Source organism: Thamnophis sirtalis, unplaced genomic scaffold (assembly GCF_051295495.1).
Source record: "Thamnophis sirtalis isolate CommonGarterSnake01/CBP01778 unplaced genomic scaffold, rThaSir2_p1.2 scaffold_9, whole genome shotgun sequence".
In the NCBI taxonomy this organism is placed as follows: domain Eukaryota; kingdom Metazoa; phylum Chordata; class Lepidosauria; order Squamata; family Natricidae; genus Thamnophis; species Thamnophis sirtalis.
The window spans coordinates 36,917,896-36,945,085 of NW_028261389.1; the positions used below are offsets into that span (position 1 = coordinate 36,917,896).

Genomic DNA, 27,190 nt, shown 5'->3' on the forward strand with positions numbered 1-27,190 from the left:
ATCATAGAATCAGCCTGAGGTATCACATGATAAAACTATGTGGAATAGGCTTAATATTCATGTAAGATTTTTTACTGTATCCCTTATCTTGAAAATGACACAAGTATTTTCTGCAATTCTGTTCATATTCATTGCAGTTTGTTATTGACCTAAGAACAAAGATTTATCATGATAAAAGAGATAACTGTGGACCAGTTGCTATATCTCAGTCCTGTCTTACCAACTAAGCTTACTAAGAAAATTGGGTCAGAGAGTGAGTAAAAAGAACTTGGTATTCTCTTTTGAATCCTTGAAAAGAAAGTCTAAAGTAAAATTTAAGTATAAGAATTATTTATGCAAGGATCAGCATAGGATTCAACAGAATTAATTTTGAATCGGAATAGCTAAATATGTATAGTGTGAAATAAACCAGACATGATTTAGCTCTTTGTAAAAAAGAGAATTAGAGATAAAATATTAATAACCAGGCAGTTATTAATTATTCATGTCCAATATGATATTAAGATTTTTAATTGTAACTCTTAGCCTCTTATGCATGCAGAAGAAGCAAAATATTTCAACAACATGAAACAAATATATTATATTTTGTATAATTTAAGATACTATATCTTGGATTTATTGAAATATCAGTTAAATAATGATCAAGGCTACAATCATAGACACTAATTAGAATGAAAAATTCTGTGGGATTTCATTCTTATTAAATATATTTAGGGTTGTTTGTAAGAATGTCATTTTCTTCACTCAGTGTTTTACTTTGAATAATAATAACAACAACAACAACAACTCAAAAATAGCATCCATAAATGAGAGAGGCAAATAGATTTTGTCTGGATAGGCAGGTCCTTAGGTAACAGCAAGTTGCTAGGTAAAGCTTTGTAAATAATAATAATTACTTTGGATTGTTTCCAGAAACAAACTTCTCTTAATAGTGTTCCCAATATTGGTTTTATGTATACTACTAGAGCAGCTCATATCCCTAATTTAAGATTGTTTCATTTTGCTCCAACTAAAGTTTTTGAGTAATCTCAGTCTCAAGAATTGCTTATATATTTTATCTTAGATAAGCTATTGAGCCAGCCACGTTACTTTCTTCTACTATCCTCTATTTTTCTCTTCTTGGAAAAGAAGGGAATAATCTTATTTCTGGGCTTTAGATGCCATTGAGTCCAGCTCAGTTCCTGGGTGATGGACAAATGCCGCCTTTTTAACCTGCCCTTGGAAATAACTTGTTGCTCCAAGAACATTTCAACAATTTCTTGGATTTCATCTCTTCATCTTATCCATTGTTCCTCCCTTTTCCTATTTCCTTCAGCCTTGCAAAGCACAGAAAAAAAATATAAGGCCACCATCACATGCCAAAGTATGTTCCTTTTTGGTTTATGACCATTACCTTATAAAAACAATGTTTATTTAGTCCAAAATGAATTGATTGATTCTTGCACAGTTGAATGGAGCTACTTGTCTCCAAATCTATAATTCCAATGTCATTCATTCTCCCCCCCCTCTCTCTCTGCCTCTCCCTTTCTTACAATCATAAAACATAAACACTATATACATGTGTTGGCGAATCTATAGCACGCGTGCCACAGGTGGCACATGGAGCCATTGCCCCAGCTCAGCTCCACCACGTATGCGCATGCACCTCCTGCCAGCCAGCTGATTTTTGGATCTCTGCTGTGCATGTGCGGGGGGCATGGGGCATGCGGAAGATGCATGTGCATGCATGAGGGGGCAGATGGGGTCATGTGTGCATGCACGGGGGAGAGAGGAGCACGGGAGTGCAGCGATCCCCCTGCACTCCATTTTTGGTCCCAGGAGGCTGCAGGGAGGCCTGCTAGGCCGAAAATGGGCCGCAGTGTGTGTGTCACGTGCACATGCATGGGGAGCAGGAGAGCACAGTGGGGGTGTATTAACATAGGTTAATACAAAAAGTCAAACACTGTGGCCTAGCCTAATTAAAAGATTGGGAGGGCAGGAGCAGGATGGGGGAGGGAGGTTGGATCTGTTGTTAATCCATCAACTGCCTCCACTGGGATGTTCCCCCATTGAAGATCCAAACTTTGGCTCTTTTACTGATGAATGTTACCACTGGAAAGATCACTGCTTTTCTTATTTTAATCTTTGTGATAACCCAAGTACCTTTATAATTGTTTACCTTGTCTCTCTTTGTCTTCCATGGTCCATTTTTAATTTTGAGAGCAAGAAAATAATATTCACTGCCACTTTCACTTCTTTCCTATCAGTTGTAAATTCACTGCTTGCTATTATTTTGTCATCTTAAAACTTAATATTGATCCAGATTTTTCACTTTCAAATGTTACTTCCCTAGTATGTGGTGAACAAAATATTATCACTAGCATATCTCAAATCGTGAATGTCGTGATTTCAAATTTTGTTTCCTATTCTACAAGTCAATCAGAAGTAATTGGGAGACAATATGCGTCCTTGTCTTCCTTCTTCTTTCTGAATTAAACTGTTTTTTCTACATAATAAAAGGCTATGCCAGAAGGAGAGACAAAAAAGTGGAAACACATATATACATAGCCACATCTACATACAATTAAAATTTAACTGCTAGATTATTGCAGAAAATGTGATCTAAACAGGATACAGTATAACACTTTAAAGATATTTGGGTAAGGAGCTACAGTATTATTATTTTTTGTGTTTTTCTCTAACCACTTCGTACATTTTAGCATTGTATTTAACATAAATCACACAGTCTTTGATTCAGAGTGGAAAGTGTGATGAAGTGAAATAAAAGTATTTCCAGACTATTAATCATTACACAGCTATTGAGCATATCTAAAGTTTGAAGTACATAAATTGATGTTACAATATTTTCCTTTTTCTCTTGTTATAATTATTAGCTCTGTTGTAAGCAATTATTAAATCCAAAATAAAGGCAAATAAGAGTACAATGTGGTGATATAATAGTTGTTCCAACAGGCAAGTGAAATACTGAGTGGGATAGAGCTTAGAACTCCAAGCAGATTAGTAGACTGTACAGCAACAAGATGTACGTGTCAAGTTCAAATGCATGGTGTTATGTCATGTGAGTTAAATCATCTTGATCTCAATTATCACACTAATATAATTGCTGTTGGTTCAAAGAAGTAATCTTTAATAAAAGGATGCTGTTTCACAAATTATAAACATGTCAACTATTATTCAGATTAAAGTACTAGTTGTGCTTTCATTTTCATATTTTCATATTTGTTAATATTTATTGCACTATAAATTCGACTTTCATAACATGTCATGTAATCTTCCATTCAGCTGTACATGGGAGATCTACTAGTAGTTTATATGCATCCTTGTATTTTAAATACTGTAGCTTATTTAAAACATTTATTACATTTTAAATATGCATTGAAACCTTGACAAGCTATAGCTATTTTTTTAAAAATTAAACATAGATAAAAATCACAAATATATTCTAAAGCAGCACTGTAAACCACAGCAAAACAGTTTTTTGATCAGTCTAAAACAAAACCCCTAGCACCTAAAGTAATCAATTCAATGTAAATGAGCTTCAAAGTGGGGTGTACTGTAAATAATAGAGGATAAGATATGTACTCAAAATTGAACTATGGAGTCCTTTATGTTCTCTGAGCTTTGTTATTTGCTTGTATACATTTCATTATCTAACTAGGTAATTCACTGGGATGTAGGATAAAATATTTTGCAGTTTAAATGTATGTAGGTTGATTCCTCTTGCCTCTTCTAATTTGGTACCAACTAAAATTGGAAATACTTGCAAAATTGACATATTCGATTATGAAATAGATGCTGCACAAATCATAAGCACGGGCATTCTGGATTTACAAGATTAGAAGATCTTGAAGATACCACTGGAACTTCCTGTGCAGAGCCACTGTTACAAAGATCTTTGACATTATCACTGTTACAAACAGCTGCATTCTAATCTGTCAGGTTTAGGATGAAAATATTATCAAGAGTGCTTCTCACAGGTTTTACATGTAGTGGGTTAACAGGTGGTGGTTAAACAGGGGCAAGTAGGTTCCAATAATCCAAACTAATCATTATACCTTTATATGTACCGTAAGTTTCTGTTGCACTTAATATTTTTCATATTATTTTATGAATTTATATTCTAGCATTTCATGAAAACACTAACCATATAAATATTACTATATACACAAATAGGGCATCAATGAACCAGTGTTCTCTGGTATTTCAACTTAACTTCGGACTTTCCTTCAATTGATTCCTATCAGTGAGTAATGGTAGTATAATTATTATTTTAAAAGGCCATGCATTCTGTTTCTCTACCTAGTGACTATACAAATTATAATTTTAAAAACGGGCTTCATTTACCGCTCATTTTTACCAGACTCTTTTGTCTATGTGTCATATCTGTAAAAGGGCAGGAACTGTCAATCTACTTTTATGTCATTCCAGGTGCCTGTAAGGCTAATGAACAGGATAGCATGGCATAACCAAAGAAAAAATTCTAGAGCCAGAAGTGAGCTGTCCATAACTGTGCTTTGAACATGGCACTAAGAATAATCAGTATTCTACAAATCAAGCAGTGACATGCGGTGAGGTTTATGGCTGGTGAGGCAGTGACACAGGGGTTTCAAATTTTTTTAGACTTGTGGACTTCAACTCCCAGAATTCTACAGCCAGGCATGCTCAGTTCCGATTTAAAGCGACAGCATTTTTTCTCCATTCTTTTTCTTCTCCCTCCCTCTCCTTCCTCCCTCCCTCCCTCCCCCCTCTCTCAAACAGACTCACGCACACAGAGAAGTTGGATCCGTCTCTCACTCACTCTCAAACAAACACAAACACAGAAGTTGGATTGGATATATTTTCCAATGTCTTGAAAGCAGCTCCTCTGCCATACCCTGCTCCCATTCCTCTGCTGCCTTCCAATCCGAGCCTTTGATTGCAGGTGGAGCCACATTGCCTTTTCAAACTTGTAATCAGTGAAGCTGGGCTTATATACTTTTATCCAGCTCTGTGTGTGTGTGTGTGTGTGTGTGTGTGTGTGTGTGTATTTGAAAAGGCAACGTGGCTCTGCATGCAATCAAACTTTTTGAATTCCTCCCCCCTCCCCACACATGCACCTTTTCCAGCTGTTTCAGAGAGGATTTCAACTCTGCTCTTGCCTGCCATCAAAAAGAAAAGAAAATGTAAAAGGAAAAACGCATGAGCTCTGAGGTCAGACTGAGCTAGTTGATCCCAGAGCCTCTAAAAAGCCTCTAAAAACGCCCTCTACAGGAGGCAGGAGGACAACGTGCCTCATCTACATAAGGAATTTTTCGGCTTTTAACCCTTGCTTAGCTCTGCTCGAGTGATCATAAAGTCAGACTAAACGAGGCACCTCCTTCTCCTGCCACTCCCTGTAGAGGGCACTTTTTAAGAGGCTTTTTTGCACAGTTAAGCAGTAAGCAGAGTCATCCACTGTGACTCTGGCCGCAACTACCTCAGCCTTTTTGCATTTACATTTTTTTTTCTTTTCATGATGACAGTGGTGAGGCTCTGCCTCCCCTGCCTCCCCTGACTGCACGTCCCTGAAATCAAGTCACGCAGAATGTAAGCTTGAACCAAAGAAAATGTGAAATTGTCAAAGCAGAAATGAAACATTTTAAATGGAGTGTTTTAGAAGCAGATGAACTAGAATGTCTGGAATGGCATTTTAACTTGGATGATTACACAAAATACTAAGACCATTAATTCACATGAAATAATGTAGAGGCAATGATAAAGCCATTTCAAAATATGTGTATAGATATAGCATAATAAACAACAGGACTGTATCTATTTGAATTAGTGATACTCCGCAATTAAAAATATTTTGCTAATGAGACTAGTAAAAGTGATTGGTACTTATGCAACAATGGAGAAATGGAGAAACTTGGAATTGTAGCAAAAGTGGGTTGGATAAACACAGTAAAACAGGAACTACCATTGTGTAGAATATTCTAGGCACCATCAGTCAGATTTCATTAACCTCCAAGTGAAGACCTGAAGCTGAAAACAGATTAAATATTTATCCAAGAAAAAAAAACACCAAATATAGTTCCAAATCAGATACAGCATACTTACAGGAAAAGAAGATCTGTCAACATCAGGTAACTGATGCACCTAGTAGTAGTGCTTGCAGTTTTCTCTGATGTCTCGTGGGCTATTTGGTTGAGGTTCTAATGATGGCTTGGAATGGGTGTGTGGCTTTAACCTTAGATTACATTATCCCTATGTAACTTTTCTCTCCATGTTAGCTTTGGGATTCATCTTGGTTTTCTAAGGAGTTCCAAGAAACAAAGTGTGTAAAAAGATGCATATAATGCTGTTGGAGAAAGATGAAGAGTGTATCCAACTAAGCACAAAAAAGAACCCATTGTGGTTATAAAGGCTTTGAAAACCTTATTTTTCCATTTGCATTCCTCATTCAGATGAGGAATATTCTTGGTATTTGCAGATAATGTCATTCAAAATCCACTCAAGAGTTGAACAATTCTAGTGCAGGTGCCTTGTATGGCTATCTGGAGTGAGTTTGATTCTGCCATTGCCAAGGAAGTGGGCAGGTTTAGCTTGGTCATCTGCTTATTAGGTGTATCTTTTGGATGATTAAGTTACTGGTTAAGCTGGTTGAGAATGAGACTGTGGTAAAGGCATGCTACCTGAGGAATTCTGGGAGTCGAAGTCCACACTGCTAAAAGTTGCCAAGTTTGAAAAACACTGGTCTCAAGCCATTTTGAGTTGTCTCAACTGCAGGAGAACACTGACATATAGGCTGAGAAATGCAGACATAGGTCTGGTTTTGTTCATTGTAATGTGTTTCCTAAGGCAAAAAAGAAAAGGTAATTAATTAGCTGTTTTCCTTCTCTCTTTCAGTTTGATCTGCAAGAAGGATATCAAGATTGTTATTACTTTTGTGCAGGAAATCAAATAGGAAAAAGAGAAAACAAGATGGAAAATCACACTTATTTCAGCTGTTTCATTATGAAGCTCCATGAACCAAGGTTCATGGCGCAGTGGTTAAATGCAGCACTGCAGGCTACTGCTAGATCAGCAGGTCAGCGGTTCAAATCTCACCAGCTCAGGGTTGACTCAGCCTTCCATCCTTCCGAGGTGGGTAAAATGAGGACCCAGATTGTTGGGGGCAATATGCTGACTCTCTGTAAACCGCTTAGAGAGGCCTGAAAGGCCTATGAAGCGGTATATAAGTCTACTGCTATTGCTATTGCTATTGCTATTGCTATAAACTAGGTTATTACTGTTACCTAAACAAGAGCACTAATGCCTTAGAACTGGTTCTGCCCCACTTTGCTATAAGAATTCTCAACAAGAAATTATAAGATTAAAGCTTCAAAAACATTGGACATCAATTTTGTTTCAAACATTTTGTTTCCTGAAAAACTTTTGGTGATTATGATAGACCCATTCAAACTGAACCCGAATATAATTTCAAAATTAGAGGAATCTTAAAAAATATGCAATTCACTTTTAAAGGTATAATGTATTTACTCACAAAAAGTTTCTGACACATTGCATGAGTTCAGTAGGGCCAAAAGTGTTTTGCTGATTTTTGTCTAAGTGTGAATGCAGAAAATGAGTCTTCAGTGATAAATTGGTTTATGGTCTTGTATATTGTAAGAGGTTTACCAACCAACTAAATGTAATTTGGTGTTCTGTAGTTGTCAAGAAAATTCTCAATGACATCTTTCAATGCTTTCCAGATGATTTTTTCTGACCTCGCTAGCAGATCTTTGAATCACTTGTCATTGATGACATATGATCTGTGGACAAAAAAAATGCTTTCCTTAATCTTGGCATCAGCTGTTATTGAAAACATGTGTCTCAAATAACAAAAACCTTCACCATTGTTCATCACTTTTACAAAGCTTTTCATTAGACATAGTTTTATGTGAAGGGGAGGCAATATCTTTGTTGGGTCAACAAGTAGTTCAGATGCCTTTTTTTTGTCCTGGAACCAAATTCTTTTGGAGTGGCTATTTCTTTTTCATGTAATGCAACTCTTGCATGCTGTCCCATTCTCATATGCAACAACAGTACTTGGTATACGTGAGCTTTATTCCAAGCAGCAGAGCCATTATTTTTAGATCTCCACAAATATTCCAGTTGTACTTGGTGTACTACAGTGGTTCTCAACCTTCCCAATGCCGCAACCCTTTAATACAGTTCCTCATGTTGTGGTGACCCCCAACCATAAAATTGGTGTCTTAGTTCCTAAGACCATCAAAAATATGTGTTTTCCGATGGTCTTAGGCAACCCCTGTGACCGACCCCCAAAGGGGTCCTGACCCACAGGTTGAGAATCACTGGTGTACTGGATCTGTTCCGTGTTTTCATATGTTTCATGTATGCTGCATAGCCAACAGATACTGAAATATTTTTTTATAAAATTGTGCATGATATATTAAATTACAGATTATTTTCATGATTAGTAGCCAAAAATCTATAAGGTATACTCAAAAGTGCTCAGGAAGTAAGATCTTTGTTGTCCAGTGAAAGGTGCGTTGCTTTTGAGTAACTGATGCAGCTAGAGGTGTTCTAAGATGGCTATTGGTTCACAAATTGTCCCATGATATCAAAAGCCTCTGCAATTAAAGGTGAATAAATAAACAAATAAACATAGTTTCACATGATATATTTTCCTAATGATTAGGAACATATCTTTAGAAGCATGTTATTAAGATATAGGATCCTATATCTTAATAAATGCTTCTAAAGGTATGTTCTTAATGATAAGATAATTGTTTTCTAAGAAGACTAGATTAATAGCCATACAAAAATTCTAAACAATTTCTTTTAGTGATTTTATTTATTTTGCAAGTTACTGTATATACTAACTTTACCTGCAGAAACTCTTTATCTGATGACCATCCTGTCTTAGGCTCGTACACGATTAAGAGCTGGGCTTGTATTTGCCACACCTGTATGTTACATAATTGCATACTGCCTGTCAGTGATTGACATGTATTTAACAGGTGTCTCCCAGTCATTCCTGGCAGCCCAACCTATCTGCATTAAACACAAATGTTATCTGTGAACTTTGCTACTTTCATTTTTCTGTAACACTTTTGCAACTGCTATTGCCAGCAGTTCTGAGATTCCTTATTACTTAACGAAAAGGCCTGGTACAAATCACAGGATAATATAAAGTATTATATCCTGAGTTAAATTTTAGACCAAGAAAATGACTGAACAACCTTGTGATGTGGATGATATGAAATGCGAGCAAGAGACTCTTATACACCCGAAGGTAAGCTGTTAAGCAGATAGTTCTAACGTGTGAAATGATTTGGAGATTGTCAGATCTCACCAGTGTAGTAGCTTTGAATTATTCATCTCTGGTGAACCAAAGCAGTCCTTTCAATGTTTGTGGCCTGTTTCAAATTTATAGAAGAAAAATATAAAGAATAACCCAAAGAATAGTAAATGTTATCTGAAAATTGTTGATTTTGAATGAGCATTTTATTTAAAAGATTTTGCTGGTAGGCTGAATGAAATTCTAAAGGATTTAAAAGATGTCTTTACTTATGTAGACATACATTCCTTAAGGAGGCAGATAAATATGTTTTTTTCCTGTTTCTTTTCCATGAATAAGTAATTAAAACATGTCTCCAAATAGAAGAGTGCCACACTGAACTTTGGTGAATTCTTTAAAAAAAAAATTCTTAGTAGCTTTAATTTACTGTAGAATCATTAGCATTTCTACATTTGGTCTATTTTATTTTCAAATTCATTATAGTAGCTGAATTAAACTTACTGCATTCTTCAGATTTTCCATATTTAAAGAAAATCAGTCCGGAATCCATCAGTCCAGAAACTTTCCTAATTAACTTTGAAATCCAAGTCATTTTCCTTTTTTATTGAGCAAAGGGTGACTGGACTCCAAGAAAGATAGATAAAAAGCATATGTGTTCACATCTACATTTGTTTGAATGTTTAATTTATATATGCACATTTTCCTTATTTCCCAACCAAAGAAATAAGTGAATATAATTTGCACATTTGGCAGCCTGTAGATGAGGAGGAAAGCATATGCAGTGGGAAAATAAGGAAATACTGATATAAATGTTAATTCCAAGATCCTTCAGTGTTTAATTTTCAGGATTTTTACAACACATGATATATACATAATGCATGGTGTATAATAAAATAATAAATTTGGTAGTTGCAACAAACCAGGGAAAGGAAATCCTCTTGCCATATTCAGGCCTAATAGGTAAAAAACCATACTTTGAATAAAATATGCCCTAAATTTTTCTCTCACTTTGAGCTCAGCACTTAAAATGAGGAAAGCGTTTAAAATGCACTGTGCTGGGAAAAAAAAAGATTTCCATCCAGTTTGAGAGATTCTAAGACCACAGTCAAGTTGTAGCTGACTAAGATTTTACAGTTTGATCATACCAAGAGTCCATGACCAAACCATGCTTCCTATGAGTACATTTGCAAAGCATGATTATCCATCTAACATGTGTAGGCTACTCTGCTTAATAACCAAGTTGCCAGTCCTAATTGTCTGTTGATATAGCTAAATTTAGAATATTACAGGTTTAAAGTGATATTGCAGGGATCCTATTAAGTTACTGTATTTTGAATAAATTAAATGAATCTGTTGACTTTATTCAATGTTGATAATAAATTTGTACCTTCATAACAGTTTCCTAGGTTGATAAAATATTCATGCTGTTAAATGCATAATTAAACACAGCAGAGGAATGAAATAAAATGTTAAATACAAAAAGTGAACAAAAATTGAACATTTTTATGAGTCAGCTAAGTTTATATCTTACTAATCTAATTAATGTTTAATCTGTTCTGTTTTGCTAAAAAAGGAATTGCTTATTCAGGAAAAAGACATGCCCTAAATACCCAGAAATATAATTTCTCAACATAAAATGACATTTACTGTAATAAGTAAATTTCAACTAGAATCTCATGGGAGGTATTTTTTTTTGCAAATATCTGTTCTGTGCCAGTTATGCAACACAAGGTTTAAAGATTTTATTGCTCCATTGTAAATTTCCTAAGTGTAACAGAGATAATTAGCTAGAAAACTAGAACTTTGCTTGAAATTTGAATTGTCAGCAGTCTGCTAATCTGAGAAAGACAAAAGTGTTACAAATATTGTCTATAACAGTGCTGTAAGTTATTTGCAATAACGTAAAGTTTGGAAAACTTTAAAATTGTGCTCTGCTTTGTATCCCAAATAGATATATTGAAAGTTATCGAATATGCTAGATTTTAAATAACTCCCCTTTCTGTTAGATTTTACAGATTTTAGTAGCTTTGATTCTGAATAAGATAAAAAAAATTAAAACTGCAGACAAGGATTCTTTTTTAATAAATGCCTTGGGTAGCTCCAAGTGCTTGTCACATAATTGATTGTTTAGTCTCTCCAGAATCTGGCCCTCATTATCTGAATCAGCTCCTCCAACGGAGTCTTTCCCAGAGCTATAGAGGTGTTTGATCGCCTGCCAGTTCTTCAGGCTGAGTCCATCTGGTCTGTTTCTTCAGCTCACTTAATATCATTATGTTTTTCAAATCAAGAGAATCTGCATAGTAACATCTGGGAAGAATAATTTAACTACTGCATTTTATGCTAATAGTGAATTAGGTCAGAAAAAAGATTTTTTTGTATTTTTGTGCACCCATCTAGTAATCAAATTGTTGCAGCAAGATATGATGGCGTAAATGAATGTAATAGCTAATTTTTCCAGCATAAATACAAATATGCTCATTGCCTGAATCCTGGATATGTGAAATTCTTTCTGTTAATTTTCTCATACATGCCAATGAATTTTGCTTAACAAAATTCAGTTCTGTCTGATTAGGCCTCTGGAATAATAAGTATTGTAATAACGTAGATTGATTATATGTTGAGAAGACATTAAATTTCTTCTAAACCGAAGGAGGAATTCCAGTAACAGCACACATTTCTCTTGCAATCTTTGATTCATACATTTAGATATGTTTCTTGGGCATTTAGATCTATTGTTTGAGTAAAAGGAGTTCTGCTAAATAGCGCTCTAGTTCTGGTAGATAGATATTTTTGTTTTAAAAAATTACCCATCTATTTGTTATAAAGGCATGTGGCCCTGACAACTCAGGTTGTGCAAGTCTATTTAAACAGCAACAAGCAAACATAAAGAAATATTGCTGAAATTTGCAAATGTTTTATCTCACTGAATTTATTTCACTGGAATTAAAGTCATAGTGTGATGATCAGATAATTAAGAAATAAATAACCAAGTGATCACTAATCATTTCATGATAGTATTGTGTAAGTCAAATTTAAGTTAGTAAGAACCAGAATTGGTTGTGTTTTCCACCATTAATAGCTAGAAAGGAAAATGTTTTTGTAATTTTTGATGGTTGAAAAATTAACAGAATTTAAATATTTTAATACTTTGCAAATGAATGAAGAGTTTATGGCAATTAATTTTCAGTTTCTTTGTGCAGAGGTTTTTTTTTTAAGAACAAACATTTATTCTGGTCTGTTCATACTCATCTTACATTCATTTTCAAAGGATTTGTAGCAAATAGCATTACAAAATAAACTTTCAGGGCTGAAGACAATATTTCAATGATAATTTATGTTCAGAATATGTCTTTTGAGTAAATATTTTCAAAACCTATTTAAGAGAATGCTGTACATCTTTTAATAACACACAAACTCCTATCTATGCAAAGATAGCATATATTTGGAGTCCATTTGAAAACTGTAGATAGAACTGCCCAGTTTTCGTTAGTGGCAAAGTAAGGCTTCATGCATTATTGCATCTGTGTTCCGTAGCATCTCTATTTCCTATAAAATCTAAAAAAGATATAATTGATGAGCTGGTGGGCTTTGGGGGGGGAGATAGGCATTTGCTATCCCTAGGGAGCTCTTTTCATTCTGTCTTCAGCATCTCACAAAAACTGTGAAGGTAAGATTCCTTCTATAGCAACCCTAGACTTCCCATTCATAATCACCTCAGGAATCTTACCTCAGGCTGTCCAAGAAACAACCAACCTCCAACAGCCTAGTTTAGGTCTATTTCTATTTCTATTTATTAAATTTATAGGCCGCCCAATCCCGGAGGACTCCGGGCGACTTATAGAAATAAAAATATTAAGAAAAGATAAAAAACAAATAAAACACAACAGATTAAAAGAAACACAGCATGCACCCAGTCTAAGTGGGGATGGAGCTCAATCAAGAGGTCAACAGCCCCAGGCCTGCCGGAATAACCAGGTTTTGATAGCTTTTCGGAAGGCCATGAGAGTGGGTAGGGTCCGGATCTCTGGGGGCAGCTCATTCCATAGGGCCGGAACAGCAACAGAGAAGGCCCTACTCCGAAGCGTTGCCAGCCGACATTGTCCAGCTGATGGCACCCAGAGAAGGCCCATCCTGTGCGATCTTATCGGTCTTAGGGAGGTGTGCGGCAGAAGACGGTCTCGTAGATATCCGGGTCCTAGGCCATGTAGGGCTTTAAAGGTAATCACCAGCACCTTGAATCGTGCTCAGAGACCAAAAGGAAGCCAGTGCAGCTCGCAGAGGATAGGTGTAGTGTGGGTGTACCTTGGTACACCCAGTATCACTCGCACGGCTGCATTCTGGACTAATTGTAGTCTCCGAACACTTTTCAGGGGCAGCCCCATGTAGAGCGCATTACAGTAATCCAATCTTGAGGTGACGAGGGCATGAGTGACTGTTTGCAGTGGCCTCCGGTCCAAATAGGGCTGCAACTGGTGCACCAGGTGAACCTGGGCAAAGGCCCCCTGGTCACAGCCGACAGGTGATGTTCCAACGTCAGCTGCCGATCCAGGAGGACCCCCAAGTTGTGGACCCTCTCTGAGGGGAGCAAATTTGGTCCTCCCAGGCTTAGGGACGGACTAGCTGGACTGTCCTTAGGGCAACACCCACAGCCATTCGATCTTGTCAGGATTGAGTGCGAGTTTGTTCACTCCCATCCAGACCCTAACAGCTTCCAGGCATTGGCACATCACTTCCACCGCTACGCTGAGTTGGCATGGGGCGGACAGATACAACTGGGTGTCGTCCGCATACTGGTGGTATTTAATCCCGTGCCGGCGAATGATCTCACTCAGTGGCTTCATGTAGATATTGAATAGGAGGGGGGACAGGACCGACCCCTGTGGCACCCCATAGTTAAGGGCCTAGGAGTCGACCTCTGCCTTCCAACCAACACCAACTGCGACCTGTCGGAGCGGTAAGAGGAGAACCACCGTAAAACAGTGCCTCCCACTCCCACCTCTTCCAGCCATCACAGAAGGATACCATGGTCGATGGTATTGAAGGCTGCTGAGAGGTCAAGGAGCACTAGGATAGAGAAATGTCCTCTATCCCTGGCCCGCCAGAGATCATCAGTCAGTGCGATCAAAGCGTTTCGGTGGAGTAACCAGGCCTGAAACCAGACTGAAAAGGGTCTAGATAATCTGTTTCATCCAAAGTCCGTCGGAGTTGGCCACCACCACCTCAACAACCTTCCCTACAAAAGGGAGGTTGGAGACTGGACGGTAGTTTTTGAGAACAGCTGGGTCCAGAAAAGGCTTCTTGAGGAGGGGTCTTACCACCGCCTCCTTCAGAGCTTGTGGAAAATATCCCTCCCGCAGAGAAGCATTCATAATTCTCTGGTGCTAGCCTCGTGTTACCTCCCTGCTGGTCGAAACAAGCCAGGAGGGACACGGATCCAGTAAACAGGTGGAGGCACTCATCGCTCCCATGGCCTTGTCCACTTCCTCAGGGGTGACAAGCTGGAACTCATTCCAGGAAGTCTGAGCAAGACCCTCCCTCGGCATTTCCACTGGTTCTGTCCAAATGGAGTCAAGGTCTGTCCGAATCTGAGCGATTTTGTCTGAGAGAAATTGAGCAAACTCCTCAGCCCATCCCTGTAAGGCATCCCCTGTTCCCCCCCCCTTTCAGGAGGGAGTGGGTTATCCTAAACAGGGCGGCTGGGCAAGATTCTGCGGACGCAATAAGAGCAGAAAAATGTGCACATTTTGCCGCCTGTATCGCCACTAAATAAGTCCTAATAAAGGCTCTTAGTAGTGTTTGGTCAGATTTGGAGTTGCTAGCCCTCCAGCGTCGCTCTAGGTGTCTCTTTTGGCGCTTCATCTCCCAGAGTTCCTCGGTAAACCAAGGTGCCCTCCTGGATTCACTGCTGTGGAGAGGCCACAAAGGCGCAATCCGGTCTAGCACCTCAGTCGCCGCTGTATTCCAGGCGGCGACCAAGGACTCTGACGGATTGTGGGCAAGAGAGTCAGGTATCTCCCCAAGCTCCTTCTGAAATCCCAGCGGGTCCATCAGGTGCCTGGGGCGGAACCACTTAATCGGTTCCACCTCCCTGCAGTGGGGGAGTAGCTTCTAAAAATCAAGCCTCAACAGGAAGTGATCTGACCATGACAAGGGCGAGATCTCTATTCCCCTTAACTCAAGATCACATCTCCACTGCCCCGAGAGAAACACTAAGTCGAGCGTGTGTCCCGCTCTATGAGTCGGACCCTGAATTACCTGGGTCAAGTCCATGGTTGTCACGGAAACCATGAACTCCTGAGCCCCATCAGAGCGTTCGCCTAGAGATGGCAGGTTGAAGTCCCCCAGTACTATCAGTCTGGGGAACTCAACCACCAACTCGGCTACTGACTCCAGGAGCGCAGGCAGGGCTGTTGTGACACAGCTGGGAGGTAGGTACGTCAAAAGCAAGCCCACTTGAACCCCTAGGTCCAACTTCAAGAGAAGGGACTCACACCCCACAGTCTCCAGAGCAGGGATTCTGCGAGGAAGTAATAATCCTCGGATAATAATTGCCACTTCCCCGTCCCTTCTTTGGTGTCGTGGTTGGTAGAGCACCTGAAACCCTTCTGGGCATATTTCTGAGAGGGGGACTCCTCCCTCATGGCCCAGCCAGGTTTCAATAATACATGCCAGGTCTGCCCCCTCGTCAAGTATTAAGTCCCGGATGAGGGGAGCTTTATGAATCACAGACCTGGCATTTAGCAGCAACAATCTGAGGCCAGGGTCCTGGCTTCTCTTGCCACCAGGTCCTTGAGTTGAGCTTACAGGGCTGGAACAAGGTGTGACGTAGCGAGCCCTCCTTCCCCGGTAATGGCTAGCCCTGTAGCTCCCGTCATACCTGCCCATCTTTGTTTACCAGACATTGCACCTCAAACTTTCTTCTTCTCAAATTGTTCTAGTTTTAAGTCTCTGCTTATCTCTTTTTTGCAAGTTCAGCAGTAGCTGGAAAAGTAACTTCCTATGTGGGAAGGTTATGAGAACCTATGTTACCTCTCAGTTTCTATTTGTCATTTCAAAAAAGGTAACATGTTGAGATGCTAGACAGCCATTACTGAGACAGACTCAATGGATTTTCTTCTTTTTGTTTCTTTAGCAGATATATTTCTTAATTGACAGGAAATCAAGGGAACCAATTATTTCCTTATTAAAAAAAGAGATTGAATTCTGTATTGGCACTTTCTGCTTTCTTTGGGGTATGTGTATTAAGTCATTGAGAGAGCCTAACAGGAGTAGGATGGTGGTCTAGTGGTGAAGACGCTCATCTCCCATTCGGAAGGTTGAGAGTTCAGTCCTAGGCTGTGACAAATGTTTCTCAAAGAGAAGATATCTATTGTAAATTCTACATAGGTGTCAGGAAGGGCAACTAGTCTGTAAGGGCTCAGTTCCATTCAGACACCTCAACTCTACCCTGATTTAGGGACTTACAGAATCATAAAAGAAAACAAAGATCCTAACAGAATTTCAACAAGTAGAGTTAATTGCTCATCACAAAATAAATATAATTGTAGTGTGCTTATGTAATAAATTAATTTAAAATATTATTATACTATTTCTACTTAAAATAAGCCCTAAGCAGTTAACAATTAGTAAATTAGTAGTATTAGAAATGATACATGGTAGTATTTGTGCTGCTGTGAATCTTCTCCTATGTGTGCTACATCTGTGCATGACCTTGGGTGGCCCTGCAGCGACCATAACAAGATATGAAAGTATTAAAGTGAGGACAGAATAATTTACTGTTCAAAGATTCCTGCTACACATTGAAATCAGGATAATTTTAGGAACTACTTTTCAGCCTCTTTTAGGTTTTTTCCCCTTAATACCAGGACTCCATCTATTCATAGAAAATACATTATAGCACATAACTACAAGAAACCTAAGGCTACAAACAAGCCTTTGAAGATCAGCAACATGGCTTCTTTGGGAGACATCTTCCTCAATTCTAATTTTAACAATGAAAGCCTAGAAAATTCACTGTATGTATTTTGTAAGGCTTTTCCTAGCACTTTACAATATGCAAAAAAATAGTCAACAAATGGTAGATGTAGAAACAATGTATTTTTATTATCCTGTCTCTCTTTTGACTGACTCTTGTCTTAGTAAGATAGCAATATGAAAGGCATGCATGCAAGAGCCTTTATAATATGCATCCAGTTTTTATTATTTTTTATTTCAAAGTGAGCAGGGACGTGCAGTCACTAGAGGCAAGGGAGGCAGAGCCTCCCCAGTCTCCTGAGAGAAAGGAAAGAGTTTTAAATATATTTTTTAATGAATTAAAGCCAGGATAGTTGCTACCAGATTTCAAATCACAGTGGCTTGGTGTCTGCTCTCAGTGTTAACTAGGAGGAGGCCAGAGAACTCGGGGCCTCTTTTGCTTAAGGAATTTTTCACCTTTTAAAAGTTAAGGCGGAGTTAAAAAGCAAAAGATTTAATATGCAAAAGAGGCACCGATTCTCCCGCCTCCTGATCTGGGAGCAGCGAATCATGTCTTGCACTTGAGCGACTGTGCAAGTGCAAGGGTGATTCTGGAGAGGTTTTTCTTTCACCAGCCACCATTTCTTCTGCAGCCAGCCCAGCACCGAGCGGGGAAGACGAGGAGGAGGAGGAGGAGGAGAAGAGCGGTGAGCCCTTGTGGCTGGCTGGGGAGGGACTCACCGCTCTTCTCCCAGCCAGCCAGCCACTCACCCCCACCCGACCTGCTCCCTGCTTGGCCGGCCGGCCGGCCGGCACAAAGACTCACCACTCTTCTCCTTCCAGCCAGCCAGCCAGCCAGCCAGCCACCCCCACCTGACCTGCTCCCTGCCTGGCCAGCCAGCCGGCACAAAGACTCACCGCTCTTCTCCTCCCAGGCAGCCAGCCACCCGACCTGCTCCCAAGAATGTCAGCGGGGACGGAGGAGGTGGGGGGCGTCCCCGCCGCTGTGTCCGACAGGCGTCTCTCGTTTATGATGGACATAAACGCGAGATGCTTGTCGGACACAGCGCCGGGGGTGTTGCTTCTCGCCGCTGCCGCGCTCTTGCCTCACCAACGGTATCCCTCACCGCACGTCACTGAAAGTGAGTAATAAAAATTAAAGTTTTCTAGTAAAAATATGGAACTTGGACAGCTTCTGCAACTCTAACCATTTGTAGTATTGTAATATCTACTTTCGATGGAAGATAATTATAACAGGAGAACACTTTGTAGACTGTTGAGTGTTATTTCTGGGCTGAGCCTATTTATTTTCCCATTACCTTTCTGCTGTTGTAACAATCTTATTGTTTAATATGGGACAGAAATCTCTTTCATCTTAGTGATTGCAAAGAAAACAATTATTTACTACTGAAATTACACCTTCATTAGTTGCTGCTTTTTTCACTCTGACCCACTTTAGAAATGACTAATTCATTTTCATTTAAGCATGTTGAACATAGCCAATTGTATATTGTTATACAATTATATAAACAAGATAGTTGAGTATCTAGCTCATTGAAATATGAAAATTATAGATAAATTTAATGAGAATATACTGTTTGTCCATATAATGCAAAATGTCAATATTAAATCTATAGAATAGATATTTGGAAGAAATTATCTCCTTAGAAACATCCGAAGAACAGCTAGGTTTTACAATTGCAGTCCTGTTATGTAGCACAAACAGGAGAGAATAGATGAGCAAGATTCAGCAAGTAAAATAGATTTAAAAACAGATGACACAATGACTGGGTTTCATGTAACACAGCCTGGATTAATGTAACATACTATGCCACTAACTAGCATGTTGGATATACTTAGTTCATGTCTCCAATGGATTGTTCAGTTAGGGCTAGCATATCTAAGCTACAAAAGTCTGATCACAGCAAAGAAATATGAAAACTAATCCTGTTGCTGGTATTTATCTGTTATTTTTGATGGCCATTGTGGTAACCTAGTTCAGTAAATTATGCAAATACAGAAAATGTGGTTAAGACAATAAGTTACGAGTAAACATGTTGTGCAAATAAAGCTGTAATTTGGCTTTTGAAGTAATAGGTTGTGTGGAACCTGCTATTACAGGTTATCAACCAGGTTTTATGGCTTAGCATGCTCTCTAACCCAGAGAACCCAGTGACTTATTCAATATATTACATTATGCAGCAGTTAAAGGAATTGAGTTAAAGGAAATCAAATATACAGGAATTCATAGATAGAAAGAACATTTTAGTCATCCATTGGCTGTTGTATCGAGAGTCAGGAATCGTAGCAAATAGAAGCCCACATCAAAATCTTCAACTTTGTGACAAATAAGGAGAAACTAGGTGCTTGGAAAATAGCAATAGCAATAGCAGTAGACTTATATACCGCTTCATAGGCCTTTCAGGCCTCTCTAAGCGGTTTACAGAGAGTCAGCATATTGCCCCCAACAATCTGGGTCCTCATTTTACCCACCTCGGAAGGATGGAAGGCTGAGTCAACCCTGAGCCGGTGAGATTTGAACCGCTGACCTGCTGATCTAGCAGTAGCCTGCAGTGCTGCTTTTAACCACTGCGCCACCTTGGCTCTTTGAAAGGTTCAAAGAGGTTCAAAAAAGGTTCTGAGGCAGTTTCTATCAAAATAACAGAAGAACAGGAGTAAAAGTAGAACCCAAAAAATCTATGTGAAGTTTCTTGTAGTAGCTGACTGAAGTATAGTATTTGAAAATTTTCACAATTAGTAGATAAAATTCCATGAAATCTACAGAAAGGAATGGAGACATTCATTGGTTCTGACCACATGAGATGGGACCAATTAGGGCAAAGAGAAATTACCAGAGAAAGCATGATATAACTATGGCCTCAGACCCCTCTTTGAAGAATCTGTTAGCTTATTTCATTTGATCAAACTCCTTGGAAAAATCAATTATGCTAGGAATTGTTAGAAGTAGTAGAAAACAATGTATAGATACCATTAAGCAGGATTCTGGTTTAAACCAGTGGTGGGATTCAATTTTTTTTACTACCAGTTCTGTGGCCGTGGCTTGGTGGGCGTTGCAGGGGAAGGTTACTGTAAAATTTCCATTCCCTCTCCACTCCAGGGGAAGGTTACTGCAAAATCCCCATTTTCTCCCGATTAGCTGGAACTCAGGAGGCAGAGAATAGATGGGGGTGGGGCCAGTCAGAGGTAGTATTTACCCATTCTCCGAACTACTCAAAATTTCCGCTATCTGTTTTCAAGAACTGGTCAGAACCTGCTGAATACCACCTCTGGTTTAAACCTAGAATTATTAAAGCTATAATTTTGTGAAGCACTGGAAAGGATAGAGAAAGTTAATCTATAAAGTCTTTGAAAGTGAGAGATGAAACAAGAAAGAAATTGCTCATTGCTGATCCACTCTCAGTTGAAAGATTTTATATTTCAACCTCCATAATCTTCATTTATCGGATAACAGATAATAAATGATCTAAGGGATTACAGATTAAGCATATCTGTTATTCTAAGAAGTCTTTCTTTGCAACCAGTAACTCCTGCTTCTTTTAGTTCTCTGGCTCTGAATCTTTAGGTCTCCTTGGTATCTACATTCTTGGGATATCAGTGAGTATGGCTGCTATGACCTCTGATGCTGAGGACAATAGCCTTGGCATCATTTTCTCTGATAAATAACAGTAGAATTACTTCATTCTGTTTTATTTCTGGATGAGTTGTCTTAACAATATGAAATATATGCAGAAATATTGAATTTCTCCTGAAAAAATCTACATCACTAGATGGTAGCATTAAAATATACAGTTCTGTAAAAATGCTAGGATCTCTGAAACTCCTCATACTTTCAGCTCCTAAAATGATTTTTGTGACATTTTCCCCAAACAATACTAAATACACAGAAACTTACCTGATGCAATGGTGAATACCTTAAATAAACCTTACCCTTATGGTTTTCAAAGATTATAGTCAGAGGTTCTGAGATCATGTCTGCAATTTCTTTCAGCATCCCTAAAATGTAATTTATCTGGGTCCAAAGACTTGTATTCATTTAAGGAAGTAATTTGAGGTCTTACAGTAATTTTATCAGTCCTGAACTGATAACTCCACATTTTTCCTTAGTTATATTAGGAAATCCTTTTTTGTTCTTTATCCTAAGACACTGAAGCCAATGTAAAGACATGAAGTAGCTCTGCCTTTTCTCTATTCTCCATTAGCATTTATTTCTCCACCTTCCTTACCTGTGCAACAAACCTACCACTTTGCTGACTCTTATTTTTGACATAGTCCTAATCCACTGCTTATTACATTTTGCCTTGCTCAACAGCCTCATCTCTTTCTGAGCTTTAACCTTCTGGGTTTATTCTTAATTATTGGCCCTTCTATTTCTACTGTGTCTTCTTTTTGTTTCTCAGTTTGTAAATCTACAGAGCATTTAAATTTTTTTTAATAGGGAGATTATTTGTATATGCTTTGAATATTCTGTTTATAAATGTTATCATGGGGTGATTTATCCTGCAAAATTTAAAGTGCTTTTATGTGCCTACCTTTTCTATGAATCATTTAAATCTGTCCTCCTGAAGTCCAAATTCTGGGACTGACACTTCACAACTGTTCTTTCCCTAGTTATCTTGAATTTGAATTTCTTCATGGGCATATTGTACCTTCTCGTTTCAGGTAATCTCATTCTGATGAGCTCAACAAGGTTTTTGCCAAACAAATATGCCTCAGTTCTTGTGAGGTGCAAAGGGTCCCTTGTGTTGGTAGGAGTTCTTAGAATCTTCCTTCCTACATGAGTCAGGAATCTACATATAGCTAGTCCTCATCTTATGACCATAAGGGGGATGGGAACCTCTGTTGCTAAGTGAGATAATTGTTAAGTAAATCATGACCAATTGTATGACTTTTTGCAATGATTTTTAAGTGAATCATTGTGGTTGTTCATCAAGGCACACAATCATTAAGTGAATCTGGCTTTCTCTATTGACTTTGTTGTTGGAAACTGTCTGGAAGGTTGCCAATAGCGAACACTTGACTCTGGCATGTTGCAACCATCAGAAATCCATGCCAGTTCTCAATTTTGATCATGTAACTGCAAGGGTGCTTCAAGGATTAGAAGTGCGAGGATTTTTGTTTAGCACTGTAATGAATTCAAGTGGTTGGGAAATGAATGGTTGTAAGTATTTGAGGGAATCTATTCCTTAGCCATTTGTTCTCTTCCACGATCTTGCTTTCTCCTCTTGTCCTTTGATCCTTTGATCCACAAGGGGGCAGAAATGATGAAAATATTACTTTCACCTACAGTTCTTTCCTGATTTTTAAAATATAATTTTATTAAAAGTTTAAAACAAAAGAAAAACTTATGTCAAAACTAATATTTAGAATGAAGAGGGAACAAAAAAGATGGAAATAAGAAAAGAACAGCGTCAAAAGAGCAGAAAAAGTATAAAGAAATGACCTCCGATTTTCTTTCACAGCAAGTATAAATGTAAATAACTTTTTTACTTTTTTTCCATCTTAACATATCTTTTAAAAATTTAATCCAAGTCTTAATTATTTTGAAATAATCTACAATTTCTATATATCATATTAATACCCATATTAATACACAGTATTTTATGTTCTTGACCTTAAAACCTATTTTATTCATCAATTCTATATTTTTATCAACATCTTTGTGTTCTGTTTATTAATCTTAGAACATCCTGATGTACCAAATTAGTGATATGTGCAACTGGTTTCTTGAGTATCTGCAGGGACCAAAATTCCTTATATTATCTGTCCAATTTAGCTTAGTGCAGGTTTAGAAATAGCCTTAATTTTGATAGGGTAGAATCTGTGGAGAGGAATTGAAAAAATTGATCATCTGGAACTAACTAATGCAGAAAACACAGATTAAGAGTGGAGGAAAGAACATTGTCTTAGCTCTATGTCACGCTTCCTGCATGGCAAATGGTCAGGCTTTAGAAAATGAATCTAATTTAGTCTGCTAAGTTAAAAAACAAATAAACAAGTATATCTTTCACTTAATGGGCTTTTGATCTGATTTTCCTCTACATTAGGAGCAGCAATGGCTGGAGTTCAAAGTTTGCCTATTTTTATATTAAATTAAATGGTATGTTTCTTCATGCTGTTGGTCTTTCCTATGCGTTCTCAGCCACATTACTTACCTTGACCAGATTTGACTATGTGGCCAGGGGCTGACTTTCCAGTGAGATGCACCCCTCTCCTGCCCTGGTGATAATTATCTAAGAAAGGTTCCTGTGAGGAGATGTTTGTTTGTTAGAGTGCCTCGTTTATTGTTCTCATTATAATGCTGGGAAAATACATAAAGGAAATGAAAACACTAGGTGGTAAATTAGAGATCTGCCTTGTGCCCTACCATATAGAAAAGATTTCAGAAATGAGGGGTCCTTGGTGCTCTCTGAGCTTGCTTGTTTTCTTGCAAACGTTTTATTACCCTAGCTAGATAACATCATCAGTGCTAGTAAGGAGTGCTGCTTGCTGTCAGTTTATATTCTGGCCTGTCTATATTTGTGGGGGTGGTCTTAGAGATTCTTTAGAAGTTTCTTGATTGGGGTATTGTTTACTTGATTATTGATGTCACACAAAAAATATATCCAGACTTAGCTGATACAGGTAGTCCTTGACTTACAACCATTCATTTAGTGACCGTTCAAAGTTACAACAGCACTCAGAAAAGTGACTTTTTCTATTTACAATTGTTGCAGCATCCCCATGGTCATGTGATAAAAATGTGGGCATTTGGCAACCGGCATGTATTTATGACACTGTCTCGGGGACTTACAATCACCATTTGTAACCTTCCCAGCCAGCTTCTGACAAGCCAGATCAATGGGGGAAGCAAGATTTACTTAACAACTGCATGAATCACTTAAGAACTGTAGTGATTTACTTAACAACTTTGGCAAAAATATTGTAAAATGAAGCAACTCACTTAACAACTTCACTGCTTAGAAAACAGAAATTTGGGGCTCAAATGTGGTTATAAGTCAAAGACTACCTGTACTACAAAACTTTTTAGGTTATGAATTCATTGAGTGGAAAAATGATTCATAAGAACATTAAGGTTCTCTGTATCAGGCCATAAATCTCTCCACCATTTTGTGTACTATAATGTCTTATCAGGTACACCTGGGAAGCTTATAAAAAAGATACATGGTAATATCTCTTCCCTATTTTTCACTAACATTTATTTTTATTTTTATTTATTTTGTACAACTCTTAATAGAGCAATTGTTGTGTATATGTCTTCCATGAATTTATCTAGCCCCCCCCCCCCGCTTAAAGCATATGTAATGTTGCTCTAGAATTGTTGCCATTGCTGGATTGATCTCCTGCTGTACTCTTTTATCAGCTGAGATTTTATTTATTTATTTGCAGCTCAATTGCAGTGCATCTCAAATTGCACTTGGAGGGAAAGCTCTGAAGAGCTTGTGAATGGACTGGTTTCCTATTGGTGGGAACTGTGGCACTATGCCTCCTACTCCAAGCCAGTTCATCCTTATCTCCTTAATGGTTTGGTTGTTAAGAGTGTGTGCCTAAGGCAATTATATCAGAAGAGTTTAAAATGGATCAGGATAAGTTGTTGTCTGTGCCCCCCCCTTAAGAGAAATGAATGAAGTTTTTCTTTTAAGAGCCGCAGAGATGGGAAGGGGGGACTCTGAATGATTACATCTTCTGCATTTTTTAAATTGATAGCTAGAAGAAGTACCAATTGGCTCACAATTAGCTTATGATTTTTTTCCAATGGCTCAACATCAATAGCACTGTTCCCTCTAATTTTTTTTCAGTGTGTGGAAAAGTATAGTGTTCGAGCGGCACATTTTCATGCCTGAGCACCTGAATTTTTTTTAGCCATAATTGCCATCAGAGCAGATGTTGGGAGGGGGACAAGGAGGAAAAGGGTCCCCTCCCTCTCCCTCAGACCCTCAGGAAGGGAGGGAGAGGGAAAGGAAAGAAAATGGGAAACAAGAAAAGGAAAGGAAAAAGGAAAGTAAATAGAAAAGAAGGAAAAGAAAAAGGAAAGGAAATGGGAAAGAAGAAAGGAAAGGAAAAGAGAAAGGAAAGGAAAAAGAAAAGGAAATGGAAAAGAAGGAAAGGAAATGGAAAGGAAAGGAGAAAGGAAAGGAAAAGAGAAAGGGAATAGAAAAGAAGGAAAGGAAATGGGAAAGGAAATGGGAAAGAAGAAAGGAAAGGAAAAGAGAAAGGAAAGGAAAAAGGAAAGGAAATGGAAAAGAAGGAAAGGAAAAGGAAAGGAAAAGAGAAAGGAAAGGAAAAAGGAAAGGAAAGGAGAAAGAAAAGAAATGGAAAAGAAGGAAAGGAAAAGAGAAAGGAAAGGAAAAAGGAAAGGAAAGGAGAAAGAAAAGAAATGGAAAAGAAGGAAAGGTAAAGAGAAAGGAAAGGAAAAAGAAAGGAAGTTAGAAGAAGGACAGAAAGGAAAAGGAAAGAGTGGAAAAGATTGGTACTGCTCAAAAATCAAGTCTCAAGATCCCGTGGACCCCTTTGGCTCAGGCAGTCCAATCCCATGCTGCTTCTCTCTCTCCCCAAAGCGAAGGGATCGCAGAAAAAAGGCTGAGCCCAGAACGGGGCTTCAGATGAGGCAATGCCTGAGAAACCCCAGACGTGCAGAGAAACGCAGGCTACAACCAGTGAATCCCATTTTCCCAGGAACTGACAAAGCCCCAGAAGACCAATGGGAATTCTCCCTTCTGCAGCGTCATCTATCTCCGGGCAGAGTCTTCCTTGATTTCACCAATCACCAGATGGAGGAGAGATTTCGGTGCAGAGAGAGAAGGGAGGGAGGGGGGATATTTTTAGTCACATTTAAAGACATTAAAAAACACTGCGCTGCAGTTTGAAACTTGTGCGCGGTGTTTTTTGTTACCTGCGTGGCCGCGCACGTGCGCAGCTTAGAGGGAATGCTGAATAGCAGTGAAGATGATTGCTTGTGAAGAATTTAGAAACGAGAATTGTGCATCGATTGATGGTTATCACATCTAATGAAAATGAATTCCTTAGTTTAACAATGCATTTAAGCACTTCCTTACCTATGTCATTATCTATCTATATATTTATATGTAGATATATTAGATATCTACATATAAATATATGTAGATATATTTATATGTGTAGCTGTATAATTCATATATTAATAGTATATCCCTGTACATTTAGCTCAGTTGATAATCTAGGGTTTCAATATCATACTATAGGAAGAAAAGCTTATTATTAATATTTTCCATAGCGCATATAATTTTATATTTGTCTCTTTCATTTTTCATATCTTTCTACTGCCCTTGTCGTAGTGCTATGTTCAATTCTTGAGTTGGCAGAAAACAATACTGGCATGAAAGTTGCTGCCTCCATTGCTCATATCTTTCCTTACCTGATTTAGTGTGGAATAGTTTAGTCTTTATTCTATATGTGCAATAAGTAATAAACATTCCTTTAATTCTCTGATTTTATTGGCCAGTGCATCACCAGCTGGTGGGGAAAAATTATTCTAGTACTGCAACACTTTGTCATATCTAAAGTTCTTCTGTTTGCTCTACTATACCCCATTCTTTCATAATCTGAGCTGAATCAAGTTTTAAAAAACCAAACAAGAATTTTGAAGGGAGGTAAGTCAGAATAACAGAGTTTGAAGAGGTCTTCTACTCCAATCCCCTGCTCGAGCAGGAGACACTATATCATTTCAGACAAATGGCTGTCCACTCCAGCCTCTCCTTAAAAGCCTGATGAGTGATGGCGCGCCCACAACTTCTGAAGGCAAGCTATTCCACTGGTTAATTCTTCTCACTGTTATGAAATTTCTCCTTAGTTCTATGTTGCTTCTCTCCTTTTTTAATTTCCATCCATTATTTCTTGTCTTCCCTTCTGATGCTTTGGAAAATAGATTGACCCTCCTCTTCTTTGTGGCAGCCCCTCAAATATTGAAACATTGTT

General features: G+C 38.3%; 1 protein-coding gene across 2 annotated transcripts in view; it reads left to right on the top strand.

The window, feature by feature from the left end:
* The window catches only part of TMCC3 (transmembrane and coiled-coil domain family 3), a 101,858-nt gene that overhangs the window by 30,566 nt on the left and 44,102 nt on the right, over nucleotides 1–27,190 (top strand). The window contains exon 1 of one of the 2 annotated variants that reach the window (XM_014059116.2): nucleotides 8,772–9,259. The exons of the other annotated variant lie outside the window; for it this stretch is intronic. Within the exon in view, the coding sequence (XP_013914591.2) occupies nucleotides 9,194–9,259 (66 nt within the window). The 5' untranslated portion in view covers nucleotides 8,772–9,193. Of the gene's footprint in view, nucleotides 1–8,771; nucleotides 9,260–27,190 lie in introns of those variants that run through there. 2 annotated transcript variants of the gene reach the window in all.